This window comes from Callorhinchus milii, unplaced genomic scaffold (genome assembly GCF_018977255.1).
Source record: "Callorhinchus milii isolate IMCB2004 unplaced genomic scaffold, IMCB_Cmil_1.0 Scaffold13, whole genome shotgun sequence".
NCBI classification, from domain to species: domain Eukaryota; kingdom Metazoa; phylum Chordata; class Chondrichthyes; order Chimaeriformes; family Callorhinchidae; genus Callorhinchus; species Callorhinchus milii.
Window position 1 is genome coordinate 3,554,423 of NW_024704754.1, and position 27,234 is coordinate 3,581,656.

The 27,234-nt window shown below is 41.0% G+C and overlaps 1 protein-coding gene across 13 annotated transcripts in view; it reads right to left on the minus strand.

The window, feature by feature from the left end:
- rapgef6 (Rap guanine nucleotide exchange factor (GEF) 6) overlaps nt 1-27,234 on the minus strand; it is a 126,914-nt gene that overhangs the window by 52,092 nt on the left and 47,588 nt on the right. For all 13 annotated transcript variants that reach the window (XM_042339849.1, XM_007901279.2, XM_007901283.2 and 10 more), the window contains one exon: nt 3,028-3,159. In XM_042339849.1, coding sequence (XP_042195783.1) covers nt 3,028-3,159 — 132 coding nt within the window. The remainder of the gene's footprint in view (nt 1-3,027; nt 3,160-27,234) is intronic.

A 27,234-nucleotide genomic window follows, 5' to 3' on the forward strand; every position in this document is an offset into this window, starting at 1 on the left:
TGGCTATTGATAGCACACAGGCATCTTTTTGTAACTGCAAATACAGCTAGAAAGCAATCTGTATTTTTATCAGATGTTATCGTAGAAGGTAGGTATGGTAACAGACCTGTATTGTCAGCTAGTATAATAAAAGAACGGAGACTGCAGTTGTTAAACATGTGAACGTCAGCAAAAACACCCTCCTCCCCACTTTTAATCATATGCCTACTTTACATGAGGGATGGCTACATTAATAATTAAGTCTCAGATCAATATTGGAAACAGTCTGAAATCTACTCTGCATCATTTACACTGCTCTGAAAGAGCAGGCTAACTCTCCACAATTACAGGAAATTGCACTGCACTAGAGAACAATTACTGGCAGACTGGAGCACACAGAGATGGCATTGCATACAGGCTGGGCAGTTCGGAAAGGTGAAACGTATAGACCCTCCTGGAAACAACAAATATATCCATTGAAAACATTACTTTTCTGCAGACAGATAAAGAACTATTTTCCGTGTTCCCGTGTGACACTCCCCGGTTTTGCTCTGTGATTTTAAGAACTCCAGGATGTCATCCGGCGCGAAGGTAGCTATGTAAATGCAAGATGTTGTTGATTCCTTCGCCCCCCCGACCACCACCACCACCACCACCAACATGCTTGGCTCTGTGATGCCCCTCACCCGCTTTTCACTTCCAAACAGTTGAATTTCCCTTGCTTCCTTTCTCAACAGGGCAAAAGGATGCTCTTTTTTCCTGTTTAACCTTTAGGAAAGGCAAACAGCTAGGATGAGAGGAACTTGATATCATCACTGCCATCCTTAGCAACAGGAAGTCAATCTGAGACATCCATAATTAGAAATCTTCACAAACAGCAATGCTGAACTTAAAACCAACAAAGGCGTTTACTCCACCAATTATAACTACAATGCTTGTCAAAACAAATGCAGTGATCCCGAAACTTTAATGATTCACAATAGCAAATTGGTCAGGAAAATATAAGATAGGAATTTGAAGTGCGTGTCTCTCAATACAATACAAAATTACAGTTGTATAGTGCCTTTCACGTCGGGAGGATGTCCCAGAGGCACTGGATAGTCAGGGATTTGGACCCAAGCCTGGGGTCAGGATCGGAGAGGGTGGAGCGCAGGAAGGTTGGCCGAAGGCTTGGTCGAAGAGGAGGGTTTTGAGACGCGCCTTGAAGGAGGCAAGAGAGGGAGCGAGGCGAAGGATTCTCACAAACAGGATTATAATAATATAATAATAATCCTTGCATTTGACATATTGTTACAAAACACTCCGTTTTTAATGAATAGGATAAAATACACCCCCTCAATTCTGAATTTAGGGAACTGTAGCAGAATATGGAGATCAAATACAAAAATGGTTGGATTAGTTCCCCAAAATAAACACTGGATAATGAAAGGAATTGGATGTCTTATTCCTCCGCTATTTCCAGTGTATAACAGCCGTACGTACCTCAAGGCACTGTTAAAGTAGTGGGAATAGCTGTCAGAACGTAACACATGCTTATTAGTGTTTATGTGACTGATGCAGCAAAAATCAACACAGAAAGCACTTTTAAGACGTATCAACATTTACAATCTCAAATGTATGCAGCTTTTTAGAGACCATTCTATAGGAGTCTGATGTGTTGCTGAAGTTGTCTCTTTTGTTCCTGAATCTAGTGGAAGTTCTTACTTTCAGGTTACCTATCCTGCAGCTCCCCAATAAATGAACAGATTATAATTAAAAAAACAATTTATAGACAAGTGGGCTCAGAATGCTTCTCAACAGGGTCACTTAAAGTAGTAAACATGTAGTATTAGGCTCAATTATATGGTTTGTTTAAAACTATAATTTTTTTTACACTTTCATAAAAGTAGTTTATTTTTAGTTTGAAAGGGGTGTTTGGGGCTGGATTTAGAAACGTTGCAGCCAGAGCTCATTACTATACATCCGTCAAGCTGGGGACGTCACCAGGGTGAAGGGGGAAGCAAGATATTGGGAGAGCTTCCAAAGCCTTGGATCCTGTCAACCTGCACATAATACTTTCCGCAATTAGGTAAGCAGGATGATTCTCTCCAAGGAGAGAGTGCGCATTCCAGTCCAACACCTCTGAATGTCCGTTTAAAATAAAATTCTTTCTTCCACTCATCAATGCTTCAAATCTGGGGCCAGCAGGTTTCAGAAATACAACAGGTCATTTTAAGAATATAACCATCTAAATGGTTTATTTTTTTAAATACTGCTATCCTGCACGGCATATTGCAAGGTGCCAATCAAATGCAAATACCAAACTCCTCATCATCAACGTTCCCAATGAGCAGCTCTTCTTCTCAATGAGTACCTCTTCAGTAAGCAAATCACCAGGACTGGGCGATAAAAGTATTTAAATTCAAGGTTGACAATGCGATGCACATGATGAGAGTTCGACTTCACTGGCTATTGTCTTGTGAACTCTTCATGTTTTGTGGGTCATGTAAATTCTTGGTTATTTTAATTCAAGTCAAATATTTCCTATTGTTTGGTTCAAAACAAAACTAAAAAGGCGGGGCACAGGAAAGAAAGAATCAAATGAACCAAGAATAACTTTTAAAAAATAAAACTTAAAAATTACCATATCTTGGCAATTTTCCACTCTTCCCTTGTATATTTGGACTCAACACTATTTTCTTCCAAGGAATCTATCTAGACGTCACTAAGAAAATAAACACACAATTCCCTGCTGCAAAATGGCCAGATTTAGACATCGCTAGGATTACAGAAAAAATGTTTAAAGACAAAAAGGCAATTCAGTAATTCTGCTTGACTGTTTTTTAATAAACAGACAAGCTAATTATATATATATATATATATAACATACTAGTTAAGCTTGAACGCTCATTTGCAAAGGGTTTCCTGACTAGCAGACACAACACATTACAAGAATAAAGTCTATGTTGGCACTTGCAAAGTCTGTCAGAGGTCCAATTTTTTTTTTGAGGGTTTGTGTGACTAATTACAAAAAATAAATGATCGTGTTTCTACTCTTTGTAACTTTACCTGATAGATATCCGACAGGCTGCTGCTCCCAGAGTCACTGGCAAAACTGCACCCGGACTGGCTGGAAGGCACATGTTTACCCTGTGAATGTAGATTGTCTGTGAGGTGCATCTTGGAAAGATCTGCAGGAAGCTGTAAAGATTGTGAGGGGAGGAGGGAGAAAAAAAAAATCCATTAATTTGATAAAGCAAAAAAATCAAAAAAAAATCTAAGACACGCCTGCTGCACTGTACAGGAGGCTTTTAAACGACAGAACGTTGAGGACGAGTACTCAACCTTGGCAAAGCATGTCAGGAGTGTGTGAGCAATGTCTGTGATGCGATGGGCAGACAGCCCTGGTACCTTACCTAATCAGATGTTATTTGGAACGAAATGCAAGGGAACAAGGGAGAAACTCAGGAAAAAGTAGGCATGCAAACTGAGTGAAAGATGGATGAAAAGGGAGGGATAAGAAAGAGGGGAGTAGGGAGAAAATTATTCAAAGAGAAAAACTATCAATGCAGTTTACGACACTGCAGGCAGGGATTCTTTCCACTCAGTTCCTGGACGAGCACAGTCATTCCTGGGCTCATGGAAACCTGGCTGTCCCTGGGATTCTGCCCACACTCACTGAAGCCTCCCCGCCTGGCTACACCTTCCACCGCCAGGCCCCATCCACACCCTCCCAACCAGCATGGCGGCGGGCTGGCCCTCATCTTCCATGGATAAAATGCAACAAAGGAATTTAAATGCTGAAAGGTGATCAGAAATAAAACATAATTCTAGACTGTGCAATAAATTTACATTGTGCCCCTCTCTCAGAGAGACCACAAATATGGCTGATAAGAAAAGAAAATGCCACACTGTGCAGTAAATACCACAAGAACAGAAGGAAAAAATGTGAGAAGTTCATCTGCATTTCACATGTCATTGTGATACTGAGAGGAGCCTGTAAAGGATGGCTCCGTGCACAATGTTTTGTGCAAGGGCACTGAATATCAGCTGGAAGAACAGTGACAAGTATTGAACTACTGAAAATCAATGGCTTAGATGCAGTGACAGAGCAAAACAACCATAATATGAAGACATGCATGCCATAAGCATGAAGATTATTAGCCTCTCTAAACGGTGGAATGGATTGCTACTGGGAAAAAGACATTAAAAAAAATGCAGCAAGACATACATAGGTTAGGTGATTGGGCAGGTAGGTGGCAGATGAAGTATAATGTAGGGAAGTGCAAAGTCATCCACCTAGGTAGCAAAAACAGTAGAGCGGGTTATTTTTTGGAAGGGGAGAGACTGGAATGTGTTAGCGTCCAGAGGGACTCGGGTGCTCCTTGTACACCAATCACAGAAAGTTAGTCTGCAGATGCAGCAAGTAATTAGGAAGGCGAATGGTATGTTAGGATTCATTATGAAAGTATTAGAGTATAAGATTAGGGAAGTCTTGCTGCAACTGTATAGGGCCCTGGTGAGACCACACCTGGAATACTGTGTCCAGTTTTGGTCTCCACATTTAAGGAAGGATGTACTTGCCTCGGAGGGGTGCAGTGTAGATTTACTCGGTTAGTACCAGGGATGAAGGGGATGAGTTACGAGGATAGGCTGACCAATTTGGGCCTATATTCTCTAGAATATAGAAAATTAGAGGGGATTTTATAGAAACCTATAAGATCATCAAAGGGCATGATAAGAGTAGATAGTGGGAGATTGTTTCCCCTGGTTGGAGAAACTAAAACCAGGGGTCACAACCTTAAAATCAGAGGCAGCCCTTTCGCACTGAGTTGAGGAAGAACTTCTTCACTCAAACGGAGGTGAATGTATGGAACTCACTACCCCAAAGGGCTGTTGACCCTCAGTCCTTGAACATATTCAAGACTGAGATAGATAGGTTTCTTATTGCAAAAGGTATTAAGGGATATGGGGATAAGGCAGGGTTAAGTTATTAGCTGGAGTTAGATTAGAAGATCAGCCACGATTGAATGGCGGGGCAGGCTCGAAGGGCCGAATGGCCTACTCCTGCTCCTACATGTTATGTTATCACTTTGCAAGGCAAAGCTAAAATGATAGTGACAAGGAGCAAACAGTCATTGGCATTATGGTAAGCATGCTTTAACAGAATGATTAACTTCAAAGGGTGTTCTTCTGACATTATAGTGAAAATGCCTCTTTGAAGCTGCAGAGAATTTTACTTGGCATCAAATGTATGTTACACTTGATGAATGCTTATTTTCTCCCAAAGCATGGAAACGTGTGCTCTTCCCTATCATTAAATTCCTCATTTTCACCATCACAGGAAATCCGCTTAACAGATTAATTACATAATATACCTAGCTCCAAATAATCCTTAAACTAAAATGTAAGTCCCTTTCTTACTAATTTTCAAAGTTTCAAAGATGAAAATATTAAATTGGAAGGCCGGTCAAATCAGGCAACTCACGTACTTCTCAATTTTGTTTTGGTCAGCCAGGTGTCTGACACATGAGGAAGCCCATCCCTTGCAGCAGCCAATTTGTGTACAGCAATGTCCCACAAATGGAGTGAGTTACCAACTTTATTTGGGGGATTATTGACAAGAACACTGGGAGAAACTCCCTTCTCTTTTCAAAAATAGTGCCATGGGATTGTTCACATCCGCCTGAACAGGCAGATGGGACCTCGGTTTAATGTCTCACCTGAAGGATACATCTCCAACATTGCAGCACACTCCAGCACTGCATTGAAGTGTCACCTTAGACTGTATGAGTTCCAAGTCCCAGTGTGGGGCTTGAACCCACTATCTTCTGACTTAAAGAGGTGAGCGATTCCTCATGTGTCATACATTTCTCCGCGAATGGCTTCCTCCTCTAGCCACAACCCCTGGTCCACCAATGATCTGTCCGCCAACATTTTGCAAACCCCCCACCAAACTCCGCACCCACCGAAACTCTGCCCCCGTACACAAAACTCCACCCAAATCTACTGGTCACTGCCTCAGCGGATCTTTTTCTATTCATCATCCTCTGGATATCTCTCATGCACCAGTTTTGTTACTTCTTTAAAGAATGCCAGTAGAATAGGCAAAACCAAGTAAAATGCTTTAACTGCTGCTGCAGCCCCAAGAACTCTGAAAACATCTGGGAAAGGGGTGTGTGTGTGTGTGGGGGGGGAAGCCTGTCTGGATTTGCTCTCGCTGTTAAGTTGTCCCATTTCCCAAATTCCATCTTCCAGATGGTGTGAGGAGCAGGGTGCCAGTGTGGTTTACATTAGCTGAACCCGGTTTATATTGCATATTTGGCAGTGAATTAAATTAAGTAGTTAAGTGCTGTGCATATAGGTTGATTAAACTAAAATAATGCCATATAATAGCCTCACATACAGATACACAGCATATTTACTCACAGAGCAGTAACATGTATGCCTGCTTGATTTCCCTGACACAATTAATTTAAAACCAAATACATTCCATTATGCATGCTTGTGGAGCACCAGCTAGACATTGTGAGTGACTTTGGAGTATGCAAACGGCTTCATATACTTGAATTATTTAACCAGTCATATGTACTCCACAAATGAAGTGGCTTTTGCTGAATGGAGAAGCACGTCAATGTAGATTTTCATTTTCTCACCGCCAAATATGCAATGGAAATCTGTATTATCTTATAGCGACTTGAATTATTGCTTTGACACTGCAATCCCGAGAGCGTAGCACATCACAAAAATGCATTGAAATAATTTGAAAGAAATAGTTCTTATGAAAACACTTCACTTTACTAACTACACATTGGTAAAAAATGTCTTCTTTCCAAATGTTCTCCTCTCCTGAAGGTGATAATTACTGCAACACTTGATTCTACAAGCACCAGCAATCCTCCTGTGCCTCACTAAAGTGGATGTTTTTTATGTATGAATCATGCAATCCTGTCTTCATCCATTCTTCCACAACATTTCTAGCAAAGGGAGAAAGGGAGGGTGCGGAAGATAATCCTACGACATTGGTATCGGGTTAATGTCATTCCTCCATTTACCCACTGAATCATCAAATAAACCTGTAAAATTGTTTTTACAATCGACAAAAAACAACCTTCGTTCTCAACAGGTTTCACAGTGTTTCTTTTCTTTAATCTCCTCTTGAACAGATTGTTAATGTCATAGAGAAAGTAGATTCTAAATAATGTGCACTACAGCTAAAGTGATCTAACAGCCTGGTGCAAGGGATTAATATCTATCTGCAGTCTATGATCGGCAATTTAATTTCAGTTTCAATTCTTGTTCATTGCAATCTAGATAATGACTGATTTCAATATTTAGAATAATAGTCAACAATCCCAAGCAAGAGGATATTCCCAATTTGACACCAACCATTTATTCTATCAAAGCTAAATTGGAAATTGCTGAAATAAGCCAATCTGAATAATTTACTTTCCTGCATTGTGGAATCTCATAGTATAGGGGATAGCCCCTTGTCTCGCAAGCGAGAGGACCTGGGTTCGATTCCCGGGCAGGGCGAGACCTCAGGCAAGTTTCTTTACTCCACACGCCTCTCTGTACCTAGAAACCGGTAGTTAGTCGATTGGCGTATTGTTTTTCAGAGGTAATAATTCCTTAAAAAAAAATAAGGATTTTCAAAAGCCCTAATAATAATTGGACAAAAGTCACCTCACAGTCGTTATGTGAAAAGAATGCTAAAATAATTGTCAGGGAATGAGCTGTGGCTGGGAGCTTTTTGCAAAGGAGTGCTGCACGCAAGGGAATCAGCTAACTCCGTAAACTACAACTGCAATGCCTGAGTGCTTTACTCAGTCTTTGAATTCCAAACTGCCGGTTGTGACATGAATACACTACTTGGTACGTTTTTATAACGAATCATTTTCCTAATGTATACTATCAGCTATATTTGAATTGTTCAGCAGAAACGGGCCGACATTACTAATTAATGTTCTCATCATACCTTTAGATCTCAAGTTAGTATATTAGTCTAAATCTACATCGTTTACAAACTTCAGTCCCCAGGTTGAATGTGTTTTTTTTAAAAAAGAAACGGCCAACAGCAGGAAGCAAATCAATAAGTTACATTGCGGATATTGTAAAGAATAAAATATGGCTGACTGGCAGAGATAGGAGGCAGAAAAAGAAAGGACAAATGCGAGGCAAAATCTGATCGAGCTTCCCACTCACTGTTCACAGCATCAAAAGAAACCTTTGATTTGTTTATTCCCATATCTGTGTCCCTCCATGAGAAAATGCACAAATGCCTTTATTCAGCCTTCCCAATGGATTAAAATACTGCACTAAATTAACAACCTTTGACATTATGGCTGTACGGAGTATTTGCAGTTTTGACATTTGTTATGGGGAGGGAGGGGGAAGAAGAGATGGTGAAGTTAATAATTATCTTTGCATTTTATGTAGCGTCTTTCACATCTCAAAGTGCTTCACAAGATTTTACTGTAAAGCGCATTTTGTAGGCAAACATGACAGCTAATTTGCACACTGCAGTGTTCCACAGACAGCCAAGAAGCAAATGACTCATTTTATTTGGGGGAATTGTTGGTCTGGACACCAGGAGAAACTCCTTTCTCTTTTCAAATAGAGTAATGGAATCTTTAACGTTCACCTGAACAGACAGACAGTGCCTCAGTTTAATATTTAATCCAACAAAGAAACAAACCCCTAGCACTGACGCCATAGTGAACTATTAACCCAGATTAATAAATTCAAAGTCTGATGTCGGGCTTGTACCTAGCCTTCTGATTCAGAGGCATCAACTGGCTGACACACAGATATTGAACTCTGGTTCTAATGTTTGATAAACTGTATAATACACCTTGCATTAAAATGTATAAAAACGCGGTGGACGGGTATTTGAAGAGGACGGGTTTGCAGGGTTATGGGGAAAAGGCCGGGGAGTGGGATTGACATTAATTGCTCTATTCAAAGAGCCGGCACAAACTCGATGGGCCGAATGGCCTCTTTTTGTGCTGTACAATTCTATGATTCTTTGTATCATAAGCCAGAAACCAACATTTTTGTGCGCTGAAGGCTATTCCATTCTTTACCATATAATGAAGTGCTAATTTTTTGTGGAAAACAGAATTCCTTTGGTGTAATTGCGGTCAGGACAATGAAATGTTCGTCAGGCAGAGGTGTCCTTTATAAAAGTGAGGTGCACTGGAAAATACACAAAGAAGAAGGGAAATCCAAGAAATTTCATGAGACAAACAAAGCAGAATACATCCCAAAAGAATCCAGAAATTGCTGGGACTGCAGAAGCCTCGCTATTTCAGTTGTAATAGACGGCAGTCGGATTTCAGTATTGACTTGGTGTAAATTTCACAGGTGCAAATGACTTCACTTAGCTTGGTCATAAACACCTTGATCTTCAGTCTGTTCAATACACATTTCATCAATAACACAGTGCCAAAGTGAAAAGACCGGGTCCATGACCTTTCCATGTCTATGTTTATATCAGACCATGTTGCAACGCATTTATTATCTTTGAACTCACAGCAAGTTATCTCTCTGGCCCACTCTGACGCTCTCTCTCTACCATTCTCTCACACTCTCTGCCTGCTTTCTTTCCTTCTTGCTCCCTTCTGTGCTGCCCTCACTCTCTCTCCTTGTCTGTGTTTGTGCAACCCCACCCACCCCTCCTCCCTCTCCGCACCACCCTATCACAGACACACACATGGTTCAAGAGACACAGGTTTATTATCATGAAGTGGGGTTTGCAGGGAACCTCAGGACCCCAACAACAACTCCTCACTACAACCCATTTCCCTCAGCTCCCACCCCCAGCTCAGGTGCTGACACTCAATGCAGTGGAGTCCTGCATTGCTGGAGGGGACGTCCTTTGGATGAGACTGAGGTCCTGTCCACATGTTCATGTTAAACAGCCCAAGGGAGTTTCTCCAGGGTCCTGGCTAACAATCTCCAGATAAAATTGGTCATTCAATTGTGGCTGTTTGTGGGACATTGCTCGGCACAAATTGGCAGCTGTGTTCACCTACAAACTATACAATTGCTACACTTTACAGCAATTCTTGTGAAGTGCTTTGAGACGCCACAATGCCATGACAAGGCAATATATTAAATGCAAAGTTTATAATAAAGATTATCACAGTAAATATCTGATAATGCATCATTCCAAGAGACAAGTAAGTGCTCATTGACGAGTTATCCAGAGTGGTGAGTTAAGCATATGCATAAATACATAAGTAAATGCATCTGGGATATTGACAGCATAATGACTTAAGTGGTAATGGCCAGTTAAGCCAGGGTTGAGTTATCAGCAGTTTACTGTATTACTTATGACATCAGTTTGTGAAGAAGTCTCTCATGGGGTACTTTGTCAAAAGGCTTTTTGGAAGTCTAAATACACTATATTACATTGGGTGTCACCTGCTCAAGACAGTCTATGCGACTGGTGAGACAAGATCCACCCTATGTGAAGCTGTGCTGACTGTCGCTTATTAGGTTATACATAGATTATATTTTATACAATTAATCTTCCATTTACTTTCTTCTGATTGATTCTATTGGGTTTACAATTATTGAGAGACTAGCAATACAGCTCTGCATCCTGTTTACTTTGTTCACTGCTGTCCCACATGGTGAAAGTTCCCCTTTCTTGGAAAAGTCAAAGGTATCCAACTGGAAAAATAGCTAATTTCGAGGAGATGGCAAATGAACTGGAACAGATAAATTGGGATACTGCTGTGCTCAATTGCCTTCTGCGTTTCACCCACAAAATACACAGTTAATTCACTTTACAGTATATTTGGTGAAGCGCTTTGAGATGTCTTGAAGATGTGATAAGATGCTGTATTAAATGCAAGGATTATTATTATTATTCGGTAGAAAATAAGCATATAAGTGGAGTCCTGTAGCTCAGTGGTTAGAGCACTCGCTTTGCAAGCGAGAGACCTGAGTTCAATTCCAGGCAGAGGGCGAAACCTTGGGCAAGTTTCCTTACTCCACACACAGCCCTAATAATAATCCCTCTAAAACCCAAAACAATAATAAAAATTGGTCATTTTCAATCTACGACTGTTTGTGGGACATTGCTGTGCGCAATTGGCTGCCGCGTTCGCCCACAAATATACAGTCAATTCACTTTACAGTGTGTTCTGTGAAGCGCTTTGGGACGTCCTCCCGACGTGAATAGCGCTATATCAAATGCAAGGATTATTATTATAAGTGCATGAACCTCACTAGTGGCGAATGTCGGTCATTGCTTCACAAATCTTCTGCTTCTCTAAGTACCCGTGGTGTACAGTTCATCTATCCCAGGGGATTTATTGATTTTCATCCTGTTGAGCCTAGTGAGAATCTCAACCACCATATGTCAAAGTCTGGGAGCTGAAACAATGCTTGCTGGATGATGAAAGCATGATTTTTTTTATTCCTCCTGGATAAAAAAATACCTCCAGAAAATAGTCATTTAATATTGAATCAATACCAGAAAGCAGAGAGAAAAAAAACTAATGACACTTTGTTTTCTCAATAAACTAATGACACGTTTTTTTCTCAATAAAGTTTGTTTCCCTGTTTTTGAAAAATTAGAAAAATACCCAGAAAAGATATTTTCCGTACCAGCAACAAACATATTTGCTTGAACTCTGACAAGAGGTTGCATTACCAGAAGCTTTGTTTCTACTTGCTACAACAACAACTTGCATTTATATAGCCCCCCACTCATGCAGGGTAGCGTCCCAGAGCACTTGACATTGGCGGAGCACGACCGAGGGAGGGGGGGTGACCATGGGCACAGTCAAATGGGAAGGTCTTCAGACCCAAATCCATCTCGGCTGTGATTTGATTTCTCGGTTGATGTATGGTGAAATCCCTGGTGCGAAACACACAATAAGAAAAACAAATACTCGCTACTCATTGCCATCTGATTCAATCTCCTGTAAACCTTCCAGCGGCTCAATCAATGTACTGGAGAGAAAAACTTGACTGCTCGTTTAACCAATCCCACGCTTACTTAAAAAAAATCTATCATTCAGATAAGAAAGTCCCACTCCTTTTTCAAATGAGTTTTTAAACTGCTTTAGTATTTGCGTTGCTTTATAGTTTGTGCTTGCTTAACAGTATATCAAAATAATGCTATGCTTCTTCTTTTATTCTCCCCGCGCACACGGGGAATCAGACTAACATACAGTTCTAAGAGTGCTTGTACCATGACTTCCCCAAGAGGATATTGTTGCTCAGTATCAAACCAAGCCATCTGGATCCGGAAGCTTTAGGTTTGACTCTTGAACAATGCTGAGTCTCAAGACTCGAGCTGGGATGACAGTAAACAAGCTAAATTGCACTGTTGCAAGAGAATGCGTGTGTGATGTGTGTCGTTCGCTGTCTTTAAATGAGAAAAGTGAGGGGAGGGGATTTTTTTTTTACTTCCAGGTTAACCTGCAGGAAATCCTTGTAAAAATGCCTTCAGAGATTATTATTCAAAGGATTCTGCAATCTTTAGTTGATTATCTTTTCCATTACCTGTGTTTGGGTATTAAGTGGTACTTGAGACAGATCTGGCTATAAAACATTGCACCATTCAGATGCTTATTAAGAAAATGAATGATTGTTTTCCCCAATGCAAACAATATGCCAGCACAAATTATGGTAAACTATTCTTAAGATGACAAAGTATAATAAAATTGCGATAACCAGTTTTACATAATTATATGTAAGATGAAAATTATGTCAGATGCTTTAAGGAAACAGAAAATAAACCAACAATTCAAAGTGGGAAATAATCACAACAAATATAAATCCCAATGGTGTGCCAGACAATCAAACAAAATACTTCCAGAACAACAACAAATTACATTTGTAAAGCGCCTTTCACGTCGGGAGGATATCCCAAGGCACTGGACAGCCAGGGATTTGGAATCCGAGCAGGGGTTTGGGACCAGGGGGGTGGAGGGCAGGGAGAGTAGGAGGGTGGGCGAATGTGTGGTCAAAGAGGAGAGTCTTGAGACATGTTTTGAAGGAGGCAAGCGAGGGAGCAAGACTGGGGGATGGAGCTCCAAAGGGTGGGGGCATTCATCCTGCCTGTCTTTTCCAGTATTTAATGTGATCCGATTCAAAGCTTTGTATCTTATTCTCAGGTGTGCATCATTTCCTATCCCAATCTAAGAACAATGAATTCATTACACCAGCATGTTAATGTTTGTGCTTTATCAGATTACTAACCAAAGTGCCTGGAGTCTGGCTGGGATTTCACATTTTGACTATTATACCAATTGCCATTTGTACAGCACATACTGCACAAGGCAAAACCCATTACACTGCTTCCTAGTGTCTGACCTCAAACCATGTAGCAAGCCACTAAATTTTTGGATCTGCAGCAATATGCAAATGCTGCCAGCAATCCTTTCTCAAATGATTAGAGGATTCTACTGGTTCAAATCCTACCTTTCGCAACGTCTCCACTTTGTTTCTCCGAACGGCTTCTCCTCCAGCCCCCGCACCTTCTCATGCGGCATTCCTGAGGGCTCTGTCCTCGGTCCTCTCCTCTTCAATAGTTACATGCCATCATCCGCAGATGTGGGTCAACTTCTACGCTAATGACACTCAACTTTATCTCTCTGCCTCCACCCTCGACTCCAGGACCACTGCTTTCCTGACGGAATGTCTGTCAGACATCTTCCCTCCACAAGCTGCAAATTGTCCAGAACTCTGCAGCTCGTGTCCTCTCCCACATCACCCCAATCCTCACCCGGCTACACTGGCTTCCCATCCCACAGAGGATAGATTTCAAAATCCTCGTCCTCAAAGCCCTCCTCACTACATCCGTAACCTGCTAACACCATATTAACCTGTCCGCTCTCTCCGCTCAGCAGACTTCGGCCTACTCCACACCCCCTGCCCAACCCGCCCCCATCATCCCCGGTGGGTTTTCAGCTTCTCTGCCTCACCCTTTGGATCTCCATCCCACAGTCTCGTCCCTTGCCTCCTTCAAGACCCTCCTCTTCAACTGTGCTTTTGATCCCCCTCCTATCCTTACCTCCCTGCGCTCCATCCCTTCTGAACCCAACCCCCAGCTCGGGTCCAAATCCGTAACTGTCCAGCACCTTGGGAAGTCATCCTGACGTGAAAGGCACTGTACAAATGTCATTTATTGTTGTTGTTGATTCCATAACTCTGACCAAAAAGGATTTAATGCGTTACATTATCTTTTCCTTCACTCATCAGCCTGGGAAAAACAAATAAATCCACCCATACATAAACAACCCTGACAGAAGCTAATTCAGAAAATATACAAAATTGCTATCAATTCCTGCATTTACCATGTTGTCTGTCATAACTTATTGGTATATAAAACAACAGGTTTCTGCTGTATTATTGTTCCTAATGTACTTTAGCCCACTGCACAGATCTTCCTTGAATTCAATAAATTCAGATATTAGTCACTTCTCCCAGAATTTGGGGGCGGGGGGGGGGGAAAGGGAGGAAACGTGCCTTAACCTTTCTGGTAGGAGAAGATTTGACCACACGTATATTGTCAGAAACACAATTCTATCACTCTCCAACTCTAAGATTGGTTTAGATTAAGCAAGTGCAAAGGAATGCAAGGTGTGTCAGGATCTCTGAATTTCATGCTTTGTGAGATTCTTGTATTTAGCTATGTCCAATCAATTACAGACTAATAGTAACTGCTGATATTCATTAGTCTAGTTTTATTGGTACAGTAATAGCTTGCTCAGAGGTATGATCAGAGATTATTGAGTTTCACTACATACTCACATCACTACTAGGAAATGGATAGCAGAAGTCCCATGCTTGTTCCTTAAACAACAACAAATTACATTTGTATAGCGCCTTTTACATCAGGAAGATGTCCCGAGGTGCTGGACAGTCAGGCATCCAGGAACAGGGAGTCAGTGTCAGGGAACACAAACATAATGGGGGTAATTGCAATAATTGCTGCACTGGACTGCGACCGACACGATAGTTAACTCTTCACTCAGAAAACAGCAGAACAGGATTATAGGAGGCAGTGCAAGTTTTAAAACAGCCAGTAAAGGTATGGGCTCCAGTGAACAAACAAAAGTCTTGCAAAAGTTGGTAGGTGACAGTCATGCCAACAAGCGACCTCCGAGACTCTGTGGGAAGCTACCAGTGGATTTAATTGAAATTCTCTGTGTAGCTGCCAAGAATAATTTATTGTGTGGCATGTAGCATGTTTCGAATACAGGTTGTCACATCTGGTAATATTAACCCAATCAACACTGGTCAGATGTATGGCGTATATCTATTCAATAACACATTCACAGTATGATCGAAGGAGGGTGGGTAAGGAAAGGATCTGCTTGTCCAAGTCCTGCCGTTGAGCCAGGCTGGTTGGCCCTGTCATCAGCAATGCCTTGGATACTTGGACTCGCCTGGCTCAGGAACCGAACTACCAAGACCCCACAGAGGGCTGGCTCGATTCTGCCATTCCGTTGCCCAGCAAGTCATCTTGGAGGCAGTTCAGTTCCAAGGAGATGCAGCTTACCTTCCCCCCAAGGAGGCTTATCACTAGTTGGTCATTTGACATCCAAGAAGCCTGGGATTAAGCCCTCACTATTGCAATTACCCCCAAGAGAAACGTAAGGTTTAGCTCAGCTGAGGAATCAAACCCAGGTCCTCTCGCTTGTGAGGTGAACGCTCCAACCAATGTGCCACAGGACTCCAATGCTTATAAATGTCATTAATTGGGTAAGTGGGAAGCTTTTTGTATTAACCTGTCTATAAGAATACAGCATCTGTATTAAAGTATAACTAACTTTTACAGTAACGTAAATGTCTTTAATATAGTGATCAATCACAAAACAATTACAAGTACATAAATGCATTAGTATAATTAATGACTAGTGCATGCTTTGTTGAAGAGGACACTGCAAAGAAGGGCAAGTTTCTTTACAGTATATCAAACTGCCCTGCTTAGAGAGCTGAATATGAAGTGCATCATTAAATTACTATTTTTTAAAAAAGATTTTTTTTAAATGCTGCAGTTTATGTTTCAGGCCAAACAGGTAAACACTCCAAATGCAGCATTTTTTACTGCATTGTGTACTGTACTGTAAATTGGGCTGCAAATTTTCCGATTTGACTCAAAATGTTATATTGTACATGAAAAAAACTACAGGGGTAATTAATACTGTTGTTTGAGAGAGGAGAATGGTGTTTATGACAAGAAAACCACCAGACTTGCACATTTACAAATGCTAACTCAGCAGCTTTTCCAAGTGATAATGCTACTTGTTCCACTGATGGCTCAGATGGTAATCGAAACTGAGTCATACACACCAGTAAGGTCTCAGGTTAGCATTCGCTATTAAAGGATGTCAGTGGATGACAGAAACACGTACATATATACTCTGGGCAGGTGACGATAACCACAGTTGTCAGCCAGCCTGACAGATCCATGGAAATCTACAGTAAACAGATTTATTAACAGACATTGAAACTGAACTGATTCAGAGCTGCAAACAAAAGAGATCAAATTGGTTATTTGGAATCTCACTATTGCTCACTCGTGAAAATATACAATACAAACGAAGTTTCCTCGTGAAACTAAACCAGTGTAATTTTTATAAGCAAATGGGCTCTCCTTGGAGCTGCACTGGCTCCAAGATGACATATCGGAATTGAGACAGTCCTCTGTGGCAGTTTCTAGTCCGGTTCCTGATCCAGGTGGGTCTGCAGTATTCCAGGGCACTGCTGATGACAGCACAGCCTGGCCTGGCTCATCGGCAGGACCTGGAAAGGCAGACCAGTCAATGGGGGCAGGGAAACCTCCCACTCAGCTTCTGTTAACCCTACAAGCCAAAACCCTAACGGGTAGGGTGGTCCTAGCTGGACAAGCAGCAGGAAACCTTGACAGACAGTGATGTCAATGGCAAGCTTGCAGTTTTAGCTGGTTAGACAGACTCCAGCATTTATCCCCAACACACAGCACACTCTGTGGTACCCAAACCTTGGCTCTTGCCAACTGGCGCAAAATATTTTCCGAAATTAGGTAAGCGGGATGCATCCCTCCAGGGAGGGTGCACATTCCATTCAAACAATCTATCGCTGGGATTTCCCCGAGTAGGACTACCTCATACGTGCCTTCATTACATCCAGGCTTGACTATGCCAAGGCCCTGCTCGTTGGCCTTCCCTCCACAAGCTGCAGATCATCTAGAACTCTACAGCTTGTCTCCTCTCTTGCACCAGACTCCGTGGAGTCCTGTAGTTCAGTGGTTAGAGCACTCGCCTTGCAAGCGAGACACCTGGGTTCAATTCCAGGCAGAGGGCGAAACCTTGGGCAAGTTTCCTTACTCCACACTTCTAATAATAATCCCTCCAAAACAATAATAAATTGGTCATTTTCAATCCACGACTGTTTGTGGGACATTGCTGTGCGCAATTGGCTGCCGCGTTCGCCCACAAATATACAGTCAATTCACTTTACAGTCTAGTCTGTGAAGCACTTTAAGACGTCGAGAAGATGTGAAAAGTGCTATATCAAATGCATGGATTATTATTTATTATTATGTCCCCATCGCACCCACCCTTGTCTGGCTCCACTGGCTCCCCATTCCTCACAGGATCAAGTTCAAAATTCTCGTCCTCATCTTCAAGGTCCTCCATGGCCTTGCCCTCTCCTACCTCGCCGATCTGCTAACCCATTATCAATCTGTCCGCTCCCTCCGCTTAGCAGGCTCAGGCCTGCTCCATGTCCCCCTCCCAGCCCGCACCACCCTCAGCAGTCAGGTCTTCAGCCTCTCTGCCCCCACCTTCTGGAACTCCTTCCCACATTCCCTTCGCCTCGCTTCCTCCCTTGCCTCCTTCAAGGCACGCCTCAAATCCCTCCTCTTCCACTGTGCCTTCGGCCGCCCTCCTAACCTCCACCTTCCCTGATCCCAACCCCTACCCCGCTCGGGTCCTAATCCCTGACTGTTCAGCGCTTTGGGATGTCCTCCCGACATGAACGGTGCTTTACAAATGTTGTATTGTAGGTGCCGGTTGTTTTGGATACTCTTAAGCATGGTGATGGGTTCCAGCTGACCCCTCAAAAATAGTGTTTAGCATGACCTTTGGCTCAGGTGGGCACCTCAGTTCCATGAGAGAGTTAGATTACTTCAACCAAGTTGTCAAAAGAACAATTTAGTCACTGAAGACTTGTGCATGTTTTCAGAGATATTTAACATATACGTTAATTCTGCACGTCACAATCTTATTTCCCAGCAACAGAATAATTCCACGATATGCAAAGTGAAATAATATTTGATATCACAGCAGTTGAAATTGTGTGGTAGTATTTTGCTTCAAAGCACATGGTCTTGTATTGAAATCCTTGTCGTCTGTCCAACAAACCAAGGCACAAAAAATCCCAACAAATTTCACAGCTAAGAGCATATTTCAAGGACGTGACATCTCTCGAATTTCAGATAACCGCTTGATCCAACAATCTTTGGTTTCTGACGTCATCTGATTCACTCAACACATTCTGGTTTGCAACAATATCCAGCCTTCAGGCCTGAACCACTCTCCCATATCCAAATGACATTAGCCTGCAACCAACGGCCCCTACCCATCCACAAGCCTTTTGCACCAGCTAGCACACTGCACATACCCCGCATAATATTCTCCTTTGAATCCCGTGGTAGTGCTATTCGCTACCACGGGATTCAACACAATAGTCTCATCCATCTTCGTCTAATAAGTATTATTTATGAAGATTATTTAAAATAATGTAACAAAAGAGTTTACCATTGGCGGGTGGGCCTTCAGCATCTCCGCCCCCACCCTCTGAAACTCCATCCCACAGTCCATCCGCCTCGCCCCCTCCCTCTTTCAAGACGTGTCTCAAGACCCTCCTCTTCGACCATTCCTTCCGTCACCCTCACACCCCCCTTCTGATCCCAACCACCAGCTCGAGTGCGGATGGGTCCCTGACTGTCCAGCGCTTGGGACGTCCTCCTGACGTGAAAGACACTGTACAAGTGTAATTCGTTGTTGTAAAGAAACTCACATTAGACATTGTATAAGCAGACCAGAGCACAAGTAAGCCCCAGTGTAATACAACAGATAAGGGTTGACACGTAAGTCATTGGTTGATTAAAAAACCTCATAAAAATCCAACTCTTTGACCATGTCTTTGACCAAGGTCACTTAACCCCTATATCACTCCCTGTTTAGGCTATCACTGTGTTTCTGTAAAAGCACAAAGAATTTTTCTTACGTGAAAGTTGTTATGTAAGTACAAGTTATTTTGTATCATTCTTATTAAATACAGCAAAATGGAAACTATATATTTTTCAAAAGAAATTACTGTGTGAAGTGACAAAAGGAGATGCCATAAGCTGTGTTTCTTTTGGGGGTAATAATCTTTCTCAGTGAAAATGTTATGATGTATCAAGGGAAAGTGTAAGATAACAGGAAGAGAGAAAAAAAATCAAATAATCAATACTGAGTGCATTAGTTGTAAATAATATACCTTTAAACATTTTTTGTGCACACCACAGCTCTGATTGCAGTTGTCTATGGACAAGGAGAATAAAACACCCAATTCCTTTCAACTGGCACCAATGTCAAATGTTTATTTTAATCACCGTTCAATTTCAGACGATGTGAAAGCAACAAACATGGATGTTATTTGGGTGAATTGTAAAAAGAAAGAAAAATAGCAATCTGTTTTAGATTATACTTAGTGTTGAAATCCCTCCATTCCTTGGCACCCCCCTATCTCTCTAACTTCCTCTCTCCCCACAAATGTACACGTTGCCTCCGCTCTACTAGGTCCGGCCTCCTCCGTGTCTCCCGAATCCTCTGCTCTACCATCGGCGGCCGTGCCTTCAGCCACTACGCCTCAAAACTTTGGGACTCCCTCCCTCAACCCCTTCATCTCACCCCCACCTTCACCATCTCAAGTTGCGCCTGAAGACCTTCCTTTTCAACAGCACCTACGGTCACCTTCCCCCTCCCCCTGGCAGCCTCGGGCTCCGCCGTTGTTAAGCGCTCTGAGACACTGCCCGGCGTGGAGGGCACTATATAAGTGCAAGTTGTTGTTGTAGATTATACTTAATCCTTCCTTTGCATTGTGCTTTTAAAAAAACACGGCAGGCAAATACAACAATTATTCTGAAATGTTAAACAAACTCACATTAGCCATTGTATAAGCAGACCAGAGCACAAACAAGCCTCAGTGTAATACAATAGATATGGGTTTGACATGTAAAACATGGATTTGTTAAAGACCAATCTTGTCTGACAATCCAATACAGTTTTTTTTCACGAAATAATCAAGAAAATAGAAGACAGTAATACTGTGGATGTGGTATATATGGATTTTTCAGAAGGTTTTTTTTTAAACAAGTCTCCTGAAAGCTTAGGAGGCTTGTTTAAAAAAAAATAGGGCGCATGGGATTAATGGAAAGCTAGCAACAGATAGAAAATCGGTTAAAAAATAAGAAACAGAGGATGGGAGTACAGGGTTGTTATTTACAATGGAGAGATATAAACAGTGGTGTCCCCCAGGCGTCAGTGTTAGGACCACTGCTTTCCTTAATTTATATAAATGATCTGGATTCTGGAGCACATAATACTTGTCTATTATGGATTTGTGTCTTCTCGAGCATAAAAATCTCACAATGGAACCGACAAGAAGAACAACAACTTGCATTTACGTAGCGCCCTTCACGTGGGGTAGTGTCACGGAGCACTTAGCCCGAAATCACAGTTCGCCGGACTGGATCTTTCATTAAATTGACAGTTCAGCTGGGGATATAAATTCAGAGAATAAAGCATTCTCCTTCCTTTCTCCCTCCAAACCCTCCCGCTTAATCTCTTGCACAGACGCACAATGCACACATGTTGTTCTTATTTGTCCCCAATTATATTGTACGGTTTGTCAAAAAAGAACAGCTATATTGATATACAGTTTTATATCTTAAGAGAATGCAATTTTAGGAGAATCAGCAGAATAATAATAATAATAATCCTTGCATTTGATATAGCGCTTTTCACATCGGGAGGACGTCCCAAAGTGCTTCACAGAATATACTGTAAAGTGAATTGACTGTATATTTGTGGGCGAACGCGGCAGCCAATTGCGCACAGCAATGTCCCACAAACAGTCGTGGATTGAAAATGACCAATTTATTATTGTTTTTGGTTTTGGAGGGATTATTATTAGGCTCTGTGTGGAGTAAGGAAACTTGCCCAAGGTTTCGCCCTGCCTGGATGTAGTGATCACCCAAAGGCACTCACTTAGCTGTGAGTGGAAAAAAAATGAAAACCTCAGTTTTTAGTGATTGAGAACAAATGTCTGCGCCCAAACACCGTTTCACTGCCAAGATTCAATCTATTGTCTGATAATTAAAGGAAACTTTCTCATGTGAGTAAAGAACAAAAAACTCATAACTTCTTCATAAAAACTTTAATTTCCTTTTGAGTCAGATTGGTATTCAATTTGTTGCCCATAACATAATCCAAAACAAGTGTGGAAGCAAAGCATCAGGAATTAACCATTTCTGGTCATAACTGGGACCCGAGGTCTCTTTCAGTTTTCCCATTGGCGAATTTGACCCCATCTATGTGAGCATGTATAAAAGTGCAAGGATTATTGTCAGATATGTCTCCTATTTTATATGTATTTATCTTATCTTGAATTTATGTGTACTAAACTTCATTGGCCAGTCATCAGCCTTGATACATACTCCTACATCAAATTTTCTTTGTAAGATTTTTCTTGCCTCCTCAGCTTCGAGTTTCCACCCAAACCTGGTGTCACCTGCAAATGCAACTGCCCTACACTGCGTCTGTGAATGCAGGTCATTAACGATGCCCCAGATAAAAACTGGTCATTAATTTCATGGCTGTTTGTGGGGCGCTATTGTGCACAAATTGGCTACCGTGTTCGCCCACTAAATAACATATTCACTACACTTAACTTCACAGTAAAATCCTGTGAGGCACTTTGAGACATTGCGATGACGATGTTAAGTCAGTAACAAGTGCAAGGATTATTATTATGATAAGCACGAAACAGGAAGCACCCCACTTAATACAGCATAAGTCTAATCTGTACAATCACCTGAGTCGTACATCTGCTCAAGTCCGGTTGAATTTATTTTAGCTCCCTTTAGAACTACCTCTGCTTTCTTCTATTCAACCAATTTCAATTGCAAGCTTTAACCTTGATAGCTAGTGCCTTTGTTTGTGAAGAAATGAAATGCCTTTGGGAGTGTAAGTATACTGCATCATATAGCTTTCCGCAGTCAACTTGGAATATCATCTCCTCAATATCTGTATTTTCTATTCTCTGCCATTGCCACTCTTCGTCAGGCAGGAGAACGTGGGCTAACTTCTAGCTTCCCCTTCTTCTGCGTTATTGTTTGTCCTTCAATCAGCAACACTATCTTTGCCAACCCAGAATATGCTTTCAGAACTACCAACTCCCAACAGGAGCAAAAGGGAGCTTCTCCACCATACTCTCTTCAGTCCAATAAGCCTTTAATCTGTGCATGTTTGGTTGTACATTATACGCAAGTATATATAAAATAAAAATTAAGACAAATTGCTGTATTCATGAATGTTGCTATAGAAATATGATGAATGCTCAGTGTGAATTTGTAGCATGAATGCCAAGTCTCCTACCATGAGTTATGTGACACAATTTAATTATGCCACAGAATCTAAAGATTCCATTTCAAATCGATCTGGTCAGCTCTGTATTCATTAACCTCCACCATATCCACAGTTCGTCAACCAATTAACCTTCAGGAAATCCCAAAAATTCTGAATGTAATGTGCAATAAATAAAATTACATCGCCACAAGTTCTAAAGCTTTTAACGTCTTCATCATGAAGTGAGTTTCATAAAAGCACAGTAGCTTTTGCTAAAGTGATTTGGGACGTCATCCAAACTAACGGAATTGTCACACTCTCCCAAGTGCGCTGAACAAATCTTTTCCGATATTCTGAACAAGACTTGTCAAGTGGTGCACTCAAATCCCCAATGATCACTGCAGTGCAACTTTTGTTTTAATATGAATGTAGTCTACAGAATTCTATTGTTTGAAACTACCACAAATAAATCCAATAATCAACATCTGTCCATCTCTGTGTGTGTAAAGTACAGTCCTAGCCCAGAGGTACAAGATTTTATGCAATGAGCATCAGGAATGACAAGGTTTCAGAGCCATTTGAAGCTCAGCTACATATAACAAAATGTCTACTTTATTAAATTAGTTAAGCGCTTTAAATTTGTTTCGTTTTTATATATAAATAATGTGGTGTAAGCCCATGAAAACAGGCCTTTCTGGTCACTTTTGGACAGAACATACATCACTAGTTAGCAAGCACAAACTGTAATTCTTTCCCTTTATTTTCTTCAAGGCCATTACCACTTGCAAATAAAAATAACTTAAAAGAAAATGCCCAATATCACATCAGGTAACTGTGGACTGACAAATATAAAAATAATAATAATAATTCTTGCATTTGATATAGTGCCTTATCACGTCTTCTCGACGTCTCAAAGCGCTTCACAGAATATGCTGTAAAGTGAATTGACTGTATATTTGTGGGCGAAACGCGGCAGCCAATTGCGCACAGCAATGTCCCACAAACAGTGGATTGAAAATGACCAGTTTATTATTGTATTGTTTTGGAGGGATTATTATTAGGCGTGTGGAGTAAGGAAACTTGCCCAAGGTTTCGCCCTGCCTACGAAGTGCAAACTAAGTATGTGGGTTGAGTGAGGGAAAGGGGGGAGGGAGGGCGAAAACAGAAACGTGGTGAGAGATTTCTATCTGTTAATCACCACTGTCTATAAATCTAGCAACAAAGAGATGCTTTCTGGAAGGCGAAAGTTTGACCCTAATTTCACTTTTATACTGCATGTCTTGCAGAATGGGCTGCAAAGCCTAGCATGACTTTATATTTTCAAGACTACTTGGAAGGGGAAGCGGGGCATTTGTAATGTAATATACAAAATGATATGAGATGACTTGGGCATACGCCTTTGAAACGTATTTTTGCAATCGAGTGTCAGACTTTGCATGTCACAGTTCAGTTTAAAAGATTTTAAGTATTTTAAAAAGTTTATGCGTTAGGCTTTTACGTCAGGAGATGGTTTTACACAATTCTGCAGCATGAAAGATTTATAAAAATAGATTTTCACCTACCAGGTGAAATTCTGAAAACACATTACCAATCTGATCTCAATTCTCTCCTTATCTAGAAAAAAAACTGCCTTTTAACTTTTGCTTCTGCCCTTTAAAGGGACACTACCATCCAAGAAAAGTGCTTGGCTTTTCTTATTTTATTTTTATAAGGAGAGAAAACAACCAGACAAATGAAATATTATTTGTTAAAGTGACGTGTGTATTTATGAAGCAAAACAAATCACTTCCAAAAATCTTTTCATGAAGACAGTCCACCTTTAATTTTTCCAATGCTTTTCTGTGGGTACCTAAATTCAGTGCAACACTTTCATGTACAGTATCCAATTTATTGCACAAAACGGTCCATATTTTATAATTATACGACTGAACTAAGTGCAAATTTTAATAATTTTGCATGAATCTAGATTGACAGAATTTTGGTTTAGGTTTCTCAAAAGGTAAGTATTTAGTGTTTCTCAGTCGTTCCAAAATACAAGCTCCCCAATGGTGCCTATTGCAAACAGATTTTTAAGTGTATAACGTTTTTATTATTTTCAAATAACCTTACAGCACAGCTTAATAAGCACTAAAAGCCTCAGAACGCTTGTCCCTACATCAACACTGAAATCTCAAATAACTCTCAAATAATCCAGGTCTCTTAAACACGGGCTAATATTTTGAAGAATTAAAAAGATTGGAAGAAATGGAAAGAACAGTGCAACACATCTAAATCAAGAAAATTATTTTTAACAAAAGGATTATTAAATAAAACGGGAAATTTGGGGTGCTTTGTTTTAATATAATATTGCAACAAAATTAACTGGAGAGGAGTGCATCTTCTTTTGTTTCATTGCACAGTACTTACCTCATTTCCTTTTCGCTGATTAACATTTCCACAAATAGCCTAAAAGTTTCAATGTTTTCATTGCAAAATAAAAACTTAAATTGACTGCATTTAAGTTCCTCACTGACTGGAAAACCTGACTTCAGAGAGAAAGCCAGGGATCCACAACACGAGGCTGTTCTGAATCGAGACCAAAGCCTGACCCAATCGCTCACTGCACGACCAGCAGGCAATCTCAGTATCTTGTATGAAGTTCAAATGTTTGCCATCTACATTCACGGCATGTTAAAGAAACAAAACCAACTAATTGCCTCCAGGAGTTGGTGGAGTGGAACCATGGAGCAGCAGGAAAGCTAACATGGCTGACTGCTCACAGCTTCAGTTCAAATACAGGTTTAACAACAGCAAGAGATGGCAGGCCAGCTTCCAGATTTCAACTCGTCTCACAAATCTATTACAGGAACCCAGGGGTGATGCATATGGATGCTAGCTTAAGGCTGCTACTAACTGGGAGTGTGACTACCACTGGCTGGTCTGCTATTAGCTTCCCTGACCAGATTTCAGTAATTACACTCTTAACTTACAGCTGACAATGATATTCTACTATGCAAGCAGACACACAGGTAAACCTGACATTCGGCATGCAGAAGACACGCAATTTAAAATGCAACTTTGCTGCTCAAGGTAACATTCAGACTGGTAAACAAATAATTGTGCTTACTTTGGAGGACCAAGGCTGCAAGCAGTTGGCATAGCAACGTACAAGGAAAGCCATTTCCTGGGGAAAAAGATAGAACGTTTTCCCTTTTATAAACGGAAAGAAGGAAAAAAAGAAAAAATTCTGGAGCAGGACAAGGGTGGAAGTCACTTCAGGAAACGTAAGGCCATTGCAACAACAGTTGAGGTAGCTGAATGTCCCAGCCCGACTTTTTAATAAAACTGCAGGTCCACAGACACGAGGATGCTGCAGAACACCACTGAAGGAGGTGCAAGAGAACAGAGGGTTTCTCAGGATGCTGGTGCAGCAGTGAAATGTCACAATTAATTCAACCCTAGTTTTTTCCCAGTCAGAAGTTCTACATTCCGTGTTGCAAACGAGAAACTGAGGAGCCGAAGCTAGGGTGTCGTTACATGACAGAGAACCATTGCCTACTGACTTGTCTTTGCCCGTTTCCTCAGCAGGTTCCCCCAGGACAACCAGCTATTGATTGGATGCTTCGTAGCGAGATGAAATATCTAATAACAGAGGGAGGGGGAAAAAGGGTGGGAAGAGAATAGAGCTATAGTAATGGAAATACAGCATGACATCATCTGCACACCACCCCATTGGAACTGCAGCAGATCAATCAGCCAAGCTACTCTGAAGCTGCAGACACAATGGTTATCGGAATCGATCATGTAAATATATATGCCACAAAAAACATACAGTATACAGTGCAACCGTCTGTAAGAAAACTGACACCGCCTCACATCATCTTAGCAGTGTTGCTGATTAGTGCAGGGAAAATTAAATCTGATTTATTCAAAAGCCTTTTCTGCAAAATCACAGCAAGGCAGTGAATGATTTATACTGGCTATCCAACACTGTCTTGCAGAATTATCCTATCAAATCTGTTGTTACCTGGCACCAAGAGTGGCTGAACACTAAACATTATCCTATTTGCAAACACCTCTAAGAAATCTTAATTTAAATCCCGGATCGATAAAAGTTTCCATCTTCCTTGCAACTAAAAGCATCCTTTTAAACTCGAAGTTAACATGATGCAAAAGATCAGGTTTAATTAAAAGTCATAAAAAAACAACAGACATAAATTCAACAAAAGCAATGCTATCACAAGCTCGCTTTAGCTTCAAGCATATAAAATACCACATAATTAATAAGCTTTGCACTTTGCAGATCAGCACTCATATTTCACTTGGCATTTTTATTTAAATATATTTTGTTGGATGCACTTCCTTTCTTTCGGCAAGCTCAACATTTAATAACTAGTTTAACATTTATTCTGTGAAAATAAGCTAGTCAATGTACAATTTTTTGCAAATTTCGAGACCATTCAGTTTCAAGATCAGCAATGTCAGGAGAATACTGTGTCCATCAGGCTCTTTTTATCTGCAAGCTGTCTGAGAGCACTGAAATTCTGCTCTCTCTCTCTCTCTCTCTCGGCGATGTATACACTTTAAATGACTACACATGAAAAAATATGTAAATCAGTGCATTAAAGATTTTTTTTGTCCAACTGCGTGATTTCAAATACCGTAT